We start from the raw sequence: 8,414 nt of genomic DNA, 5'->3' as shown, positions 1-8,414 counted from the left end.
TTAGATTGTGCTTTGCATTTAATTGGTATTTTCTGTCACATCTTTAATCTTAATAAAACTCTCAGTTAAGGTTAGTGAAGTAAAAACCAGGAAATTTTAACTGAAAGAGAAGATGAATGATAAATGTTATGTATACTGTGCATGGAAACATTATAAATTTGTTAATTCTCCATACAATATTCTATTACCTTGAAATATACCAAATATCTTGTTGTTAAAATGGAATTAAAATTCAGGTAGCTTTTAATTATTTTTTGTTTGACTGTTCAGCTCTTGAATATTCACCCTACTGGTTATATTGAGGAAAAGATACTTTAATACATGTTTAAACATTAGGATTTAGAGAAAAAAAATTGTCTAAAAATGTAAAATGTGATACTTGGAACTAGTAAATCTATCCAAGTATTTGCAATTACTTGTTTGACTTTTGCCAAGTGCTGAAAATAAGAATGTCTTCACAATGCCTCATGATCCAAGAATGATCCATTACCGTGTCTAGGCTTGTCCCAAGAGATAAGTCAAACAGGTTCTCAAACTTCCATTTTGTAAGACAAAAACCATTATATTTCAACCAGCAAGGAAAGAAAATCACTGGTTGCAGCTGTGGATCTCTGTGACTTGGCTAAGACAAAACCAGTAAGAACTGATTCCAGTTCACTCAGAAGTAGGAAAGGATATGTTATTAAATATTTCTTCTCCAGTCTGCCTGACATAACTGTATTGCCAGAAGCACAAGGAACTCAGATTTGCCCTTACCATGACTCAGTGTTCACTGATGTGTTTTAACATACAAGAATTTCAGTACTTACAGGTATTACTTTTAAGTTAATGAGGGGAAACTCCTCAAATACCAGTCATGTATCGCTGGACACCTTGAACTTTTGTAACTGCAAGAACAGAGGAAAAAATGAAAGTGCACCGTCATGTGCTTGCTGTTAAATGATCTTGCTGAAATGACTTGGAAAAGATAAACATTTATTAGACTTACTCATAATGTGCTGTATGGCTTAGTTTTTTTGTATCCCAATGAGTCTGCCATAATAGTTTACTGACTTCTACTAGAATAAATTTTTGTTTTCAGATACTAGATTTTGCGTGTATTAGGTAGCCCACTGTTTTCAGTATGTTAAAAATGCAATAATCGATTCTCACTTTAGTATCTTTAGCTTTCCACAAGTTAATCGTTGCATTATTTAAATAAAAATACTCAGTACTGAGGATTACTTATAACTTTGTGTATTTTATTAACCAAAATATCATGTAGAGAGAAATAGATTACAAAAATTGAAATGAAATGGCTATGGTAATCAGTTTAATAAATTAACTAAGACAAGATATTAAATATTTGTAAGAAATCAATTGCAAAATGTTTTACTTTAAGTTGTAGTGTAAAAAGATAAATTCAATTCCATTCTGTATTTATCCTTCTAAGAGAAACAATATTTTATATATGTTACTAATACAAACCGCTAACTCAAGTCCCTGTTAAATTACAGATCAATTGGAAAGTTCTGGAAGGTCAACCAGTATTTCAACCAGAAGTACTTTTGTAACAAAAGAAGAGAATTTAAACCAATTTCATTATTTTGCTTAAATTAAAAATCACAATACCACTATCACACAGTAAGTCAGGTGTCGTGCCTTAGCCAGATGTGGTGAACAAAGCATAGAAAGCAACAAAGACTTTTTTGTAACAGCAAATACACTGAACAAACCCAGTGATCACATGCATACTACTCTGTTTACATTACAAACTCGTTATGCTGAATTTTGATTGTGCTTAGTTAGTACATAGATTATGAAAAACAGCAGTGACGTATCATGAGGGCAACCTTGGTTTTTGAGTCTCCAAAAGGTATCAAGAATTATCACAACATAAAATAAAAAGGAATGGCTCAGTTCTGCAATGTGAGTATTTTTGCATCATCGTGTTGATATCATGGAAGGGGAAAAAGTGCTTAGTGATTTGCAGCACTGCACTGCAGTCAAGTAACAGAACTCCCACAAAATATTATTTTTATTGTATTATTTTATTGAGGCCTGAGCCTCCAAGTGCTGGAAGATAAATTAATTCCCGATTCCCAGTGCCATTGTAACCTCTGCACAAATCTAACAGGACAGTGTCATCTAAAAAATTGCTATATTTATGTCTGAAGTTGTTTTATCCAGCAATGTAAGTAACATGAACATAATGAATATTTTCTCTTTCTGCCCCCTGCCTCTGCTTGTTTGCCTGTGCGTGTGACAATGCTTCATGCAGTGGTTTTTACGTGTGAGCAGGTTTATGATCTCCCCCATACAGATGGTACAACAGGAAACTATGGTAGTAAAACTGTGGTGTGTTGGTGTGTGCTGGCACAGCACTGAAAAATATTTTAAATACAAACCTCATTTACCTTAGAAAAAGGTCAATGAGAATTGTCTTTTTCAGTCAGTTACCTTAACACTCCACTCACATAGACATTATGCAGCATCTTCCCAAAGATTTTAGTTGGCTGCTCTATACAGTGGATAAATGCTTAAAACTGATGCAAAGACGTCACCTTGTTCTGAGAAGCTGGCCCTGGGTGAAGGGGAAACAGCAGACTTGGGCTGTGACCTTTGTCCTGTCCTTTTCCCTTTCTTAACTACCCTGGAGGAGGGGGCTGCTGTTGGCTCCAATTTCCTCACTCCTGATTCATGTACGGGATCACACTACTCAATGAAACAATATCTGGAGAATTTTCTTTTGGATATTAAGGAAAGGACACATTGAAAGATTTCTTAATTAAATAAAGCTTCACTGCAAGTGAAGGAATACAGGGCAAATTTTCTTTGAGGAAGGCAACACTGAAAAGACAGAACACTTATGCCCTAGGGAGAGTTATGACACAGGGTAATAAAATGTAAAAAAGCATCTGCCCCGAGTTCAGATGAAAAAAAAATCATTTTGGAGCACAATGACTGAAAATCAATGTTTTTTACTCTCACATAGAATAATACCGAAACATTTGGAAAGAAAATTCTTGAGAACACAAATGACTTCTCTAATGAGCAGCATGTGTCTTCCAGTTTCCAGAGTGTCTGAACTTTTCCGAACCAAAGACCAACTGGTGTCTTATCAGACTCCCAAGAAGACGCACCAAATCAGCAACAGTACAGAACAGGCTGCTCCCACCTTCCTCCAGACCACCAATGCTTTGATGCAGCACTCCCCTCTTAACTCTGAGAAGCTGACCTTTGGATTGCGCCACTGCATCACGCTGCTTGGATTTGCCATCTGTTATCAGCACACCATCCTCCTCAGCACTGTGGAAAAGGTGCTGATGAGTTACACTTTGCTTACCCTCCACCCCTTCACAGAGCCAGGTCACTCAGTGAAATGTGCTTCTCTGGGCTTCTTGTGTCAGCCCCAGCAGTCTCAACCTCTCTGCTGGAGGAGTGGCAAAGTAGGCTTTTTGCTCCTCCGAATACCTTTCCTTCACTTCAATTATGTCCCTGTAGCGGCCGTCCTGCCAGTGGAAATTGAATTGCTCCAGCAACTCAATTCTTTTCTCCTCTGTGCTCACACAGTCAACAGGGTCAGACTGTTCCAGGAATGGTACCTGAATATCTGGGAACAGGAGAAGACCCCGGATAGCAAACCAACCACCATACTTGGGATGGATACATACGCCATAGATCTTCTGGAAGAAAAAAAGAAGGATCTAGGATGTCTCGGTTTGTTTCTGGTAATGGTTGGAGTTCAAAGCCTCAAGCTTTGATGCAACTTCTCATGTTCCTAGCCCTCTGCTGGAATGCTATACAGAGAAAAATGCGCTTTCCTGAACATGTGGCTTGAAGCACTGCATTTCATTCCCATTTTCCCATGCCCACACACAACACCCCGTAACGTGGGGAGAGGTCCCTTTTTGAAAATGTAACATGGAAATTAACCACAGTGCAATTTTTTCCTCCTATTTGTAATGCTCCAAATAACAGGTCTTTTTTTCACACTGAAATTTATTCTCCTGTCTAAGTAGGTTTAATAGATCAAGATATTCTTCTCTATGTATGCATCTGCATACCACCCTGAAGAATCTTGAAATCTTCTGATTTGTCTGAAACACTTTATACATCTATATGTGATATGGACTTTGTATTTTCCTGGAGAAAGAACTAGTGAGTAAACATAGTTGTATGATTCTGTGATTGCAGTTTAGTGGTTCTTCCCAGACTGTTTTTCCCTCACCTTTTTTCCCCAAGGATCAAGTTTCACATCCTTCCTTTGGTAGTAAAATGCGGCCCCAGCAACATGGGCAGCTGTCTGCGCCAAGAACTTGGGCTTTCGGCTTGGCAGAATCTCATAATCAAATATGACGTCCACCTTCTGGTCAGGGAATTTCTGGGAAAATTAAAAACATCAGCCCAGGCTCATGGAAAAAGACTTGCCAATACATGAGTGCTGGATGCTAGCAACACAGGCACATGTGAAGCCTGCTTATTTCCACATCCTGCTACTGAAATCTACTAGAGTGCTTGTGGCCTTGGGTTTTTAAAATACGACCGTAAAAAACTCTCCATAGCTACAGGTTGTAACGGCAAAGAGGCAGAATATACAACTAAAGCAGGCCAACCCCCTGTTGATGCTCTTACCATCATGAATAATGTTTTACCCTTCTAAAGAGCAAGAGCAGGAACCCGGAAGGCTTTGTCTACTGTGCCAGAATAGTAAAAGGAATTGGTATTTCAGGTTCTTACCTCCTTCACACGTGATAAATGATGAGAAACACACTGATCCACAGGATCCCTGATTATTTTTAACCGTTCTTTGTTCACAAAAGGTTTAAGGGCTTTGTCAAACATTGAAGGGGTGCTGAGGACCACAAAGGCCAGTGTGTCATCTGGGTAGGGGAGATGAAAGGCTGGCTGGAGAACAGCATTGTACCATCCAACCTGCAAAGAAAAACAAATCTCCATGAGAACAGGGACACCACTCTTTTGCTAGTGGGCATGCAGGACTTTAGAAGTGGAAAGAAGTGTAGCCACCTTCATTTGCAACCCAGATAGGCAGCCTGCATAGTGCCTTCTATTCAAACCAAGTCGTTTTGCATACTGGGATTGAGTTTCTGGAAGCTGTACTGTGAGCTGTATGTGAGAGATAAGAATCATCCACTGCATTCAGCTCAAGGCTGCCCTAATTTATCCAGCTCTGCTCAGAAACCCTGTAGGGAAGTATGAGCAACCAGTCTTGCCAATGCAAATCAGATGTTTTGGTTTAGATAAAGCTTTCAGTTTCTGGTTTTGGGTTTTTTTTTTTCCCCCATCTTCAACCAGAAAGAAATTGGTACTTCTGTTTTGCTCATGTGACAAGTTGCATGGATTATTTCTTCAGCAGGAAACACTTAGGTGTGGAAATGGTAGTTGTGAAGCTCCTAGCAGTGCTAAAAACTCCCAGAATCATCAGCTGTAGCATGTGGATTGTGACACTGCCACATTTTGATGTTTGTTTCCAAGGCTGAATGTGTTATAATACAGTCCAGAAATGGAGGATCAGACCAGGGCAGCAGGAAGACATGACCGGGGGGCAGGGCTCAGACCAACAACGGCCAAGCAAGGAGGAATGATGGCCAAACCCCCCTGCACTCCACTACTAATAACATCAGTCTTTTTTATAGGTTTTGACAACTCTCCCAGGGTGCTATAAAAACCAGGTTTAACATTCAGAGAGATTATCAAGTCATGTAACTAACACTTGGCATTTTCTGAAAATGCAAAACTGGTCACTTCTAACTATCAGTGAAATTAATCTGAAGCTGGCTTTATACGTGACAGTGGCAGCCAGGATCCCCTACGCCCTGGTGGAAGCGGGGTGGACACATTCAGCTCCCGGAGGAGGTGCAAGAGGCTGCCTCAGCTGCAAGGGAGACGCTCCTCAGTGGGCAGAACGAGCCGGGCAGCCTGCACCTTAATGTATGCCTAGATTAAATTTTAAGCTTGCTCAGAGGACTTTACTCCCTGCTGGTGCAGGCGTTATCTTTATGTAACTCTCCTGACCTTACCAGCCCGGGACCAACGCGCAGGCCGGTGCCAGGCCGATGCCCAGCCCCAGCAGCAGCCCCGGCCCGCGCTACCGGCCAGGCTGAGCGAACCCCCCGGCTCTCGCTCCTCCGCCAACTCGCCCAGCCCGGTGCCGGCCGCGGTCAGCGGGGGCGGGAGCTCAACTCCCCCGGCCAGCGGCCACCCCCGCGCCCGGCGGGGCCCGTCCCCAGCCCGCCGCCCCACGCGGGCGAGTCACCTCCCCCCCAGCGGGGCGGAGCGGCGCCGCCGGGGCTCGGGCAGGCAGCGCCACCTGCCGGCGGCCGCGGGAGCAGCACGGCGGGCGCCACCGCTCGCAGGGGGCGGCCCGGGGGGCTCGGCCTGCCGGTGCGGGCGGCCCGCGCAGCACTGGGGGCGGCAGCCTGGCGGCCCAGCGCCGCCGGCCTCGTCCCACGAAGGCGGGGGCAGCGAGTGGCCTAGCCTTCCCGGGGGCGCCCCCTGCGCCTCGGCCCGGCGCCGCTCCGCGGCCGCAGGGGTCACCGGATGGCGGAGGGAACCGCCACCGACCCGCGCTCCCTCCCGCCCGGGTAACAGTGACGTCGCGGCGAGCCCCGCTGACGTCAGTACCTTGAAGGCGTGCGCCTCGAAGCCGGAGGGGCCCAGGGCGCCGCGCAGCCGCTCCGCCACGCGCCGCTCCATGCCCCGCGCGCGGCGCGCCGCGGCAAGGGCAGCTGCGACGGCCCCCCCCGGCGCGCGGCTGCGCGCGGGGCACCACGGGAGGCACGGCGGGGGGCGTCGCCTAGGAGACGGCCCAGCCGCGCGAGGCACCCTGGGATTTGCGGCGCGCGGCCCCTCCGCGCGGGATCGCCCGGCGGGGGCTTGGCGCGCGGGGCGGTCTGAGGGTCCTGAGGGGCCGCCCGGCGCCCGGGGGGGCAACCGCTGCTGTCCCTCCTCCTGGGGCGCCGGCGCAGGCTCCGGGGGGTCGGCTGCGGAGCAGGAGCGGCGGCGGTCCCGCCGGCCGGCTGTTGTGTAGCGGTACTCGCTCCGCTCGTGTTCCCGGGAGCTGCCGGTGGGTGAACTCCGGCGGTTCCCGTGCGGAGGGGTGGCGGGGGTAGTAACCCCCCGGTAGATTATTGCTGATAATCGCGGCAGAGCCTGCCGCTGCTAACGGCTGTGCGTGGTGGTGCAGTCCGAGTGGGAAAGGGAAGAATGCCGGCGCCTCGACGGGCGCCCTGGCTGGTTCCTGAGCTGAGGTGCCGGCTGAGGCAGGTGCCAGGGTGTGGGGGGTGTCAAGGTGGGGCAGGTGCCAGGGTGGGGGGGTGTCAGAGTGGGTTGGGGCCCCAGGTGGGGCAGGCCCAGGCGGGCGCCTTCCCTCACAGCCCCACTAACGTCTGTCGCTTTCTGTCAGCGGTGGGTTTGCAGCTCTCAGGCTGGGCCCTGACGACTGATGACTGAGGGGTGCCTGCCTGGCACCCAGCAGCTGTGTTGTACCTGCATGCCTCTCCCACGCTGCAGCCAGGCAACAGTGGAGACAGCAGCCATCCCAAACTGAGGCGGTTTGAGGGCTCTGGTGAGATCGTCTGTCTTAAGAGCAAGTTCTCCTAGTGTAGTTGCACAATGTGCCCATCTGTGCTATACCACTCTATATTGTGCATATTTTTCTTTCATCGTACACTGTTTGATAAGCCCCACCTTCCCATGTGGGTGGACACTGCTCACTAAAATAGTTAATGAGGCCTCTGTGCTGACAATCCTTTCCCCTTCGCCATCTGAAAGTATGTGTTCTTTGCAGATTCCCTATTCCTTACCGCATTTGCCACATTGGACAGCACGCCTGAGATTTGGATCTCTCTACCCTAATCTTTATAGCAGCTTACCATAATCTTCATAGTTGTTGTGCAACTTTCTCCAGCCATTAGTCCTGAGTTTTATGAAGTGTCAGGACACCAAATCTGCAATTTCTTGGGAGAAGAACTAGTTCAGATAAGCAAACTGCTTTCTCTGTGGAGTTCCCTTGTATCTTCTAGAAACCCCAGGGTTTTTTCTTATTGTATCCGTGCCCTCTGTAGAAGGGCAGACTGATCCGATCAGTCTTGTTTAGAACTGAGGTTTGTCCTCTCTAGTTCTCACTGTATTTCCAGCTTCTGATGTTGAACCAGCCTACTAACTATGTTATTTCCATAGAAAATCTGTTTTTGCCCATCTGCTCAGATCATTGAATTGTTCGTTCAGTCTATTAATTGACTAAAGCAGGAGAAAGAGCTCCAGCAGGAGCAGATTGGTAAACTGGAAGGTAGCGAAGGTAAAGGCACTGGAACTGAAGCGCTGATGGTTACAGGAGCCTCTTACACGAATCAGTTCTTGTCTAGGTTGCTGAAGTCCTGTTGAAGAAACAACAGGCTGTGAGTGTAGCCTGG

At 46.9% G+C, this 8,414-nt stretch overlaps 1 protein-coding gene across 1 annotated transcript; it reads right to left on the bottom strand.

Annotated features, from left to right (window-relative positions):
• Nucleotides 1-2,940: 2,940 nt before the first annotated feature.
• MMACHC (metabolism of cobalamin associated C) lies at nucleotides 2,941-6,758 on the bottom strand. The gene is made up of 4 exons (XM_040610406.1): nucleotides 6,625-6,758; nucleotides 4,720-4,914; nucleotides 4,211-4,363; nucleotides 2,941-3,665 (listed from the first exon to the last, which is right to left on the bottom strand). Exons 1-4 carry the CDS (start codon nucleotides 6,694-6,696, stop codon nucleotides 3,354-3,356), a joined length of 732 nt encoding a protein of 243 aa, XP_040466340.1. The 5' UTR covers nucleotides 6,697-6,758; the 3' UTR covers nucleotides 2,941-3,353.
• Between the last annotated feature and the right edge of the window lie 1,656 nt (nucleotides 6,759-8,414).

The sequence above is a fragment of the Falco naumanni genome, chromosome 11 (assembly GCF_017639655.2).
Source record: "Falco naumanni isolate bFalNau1 chromosome 11, bFalNau1.pat, whole genome shotgun sequence".
NCBI lineage: Eukaryota > Metazoa > Chordata > Aves > Falconiformes > Falconidae > Falco > Falco naumanni.
This window is presented reverse-complemented; position numbering and strand designations above follow the sequence as displayed.

Excerpts from the sequence above, each read along its gene's own strand:
- MMACHC (XM_040610406.1), bottom strand. The coding sequence starts at position 6,696 with ATGGAGCGGCGCGTGGCGGAGCGGCTGCGCGGCGCCCTGGGCCCCTCC. Across the intron at positions 4,915-6,624 it reads TCGAGGCGCACGCCTTCAAG|GTTGGATGGTACAATGCTGT; the intron begins GTACTGACGTCA and ends TTTTCTTTGCAG. Across the intron at positions 4,364-4,719 it reads ATTTATCACGTGTGAAGGAG|AAATTCCCTGACCAGAAGGT; the intron begins GTAAGAACCTGA and ends TAATTTTCCCAG.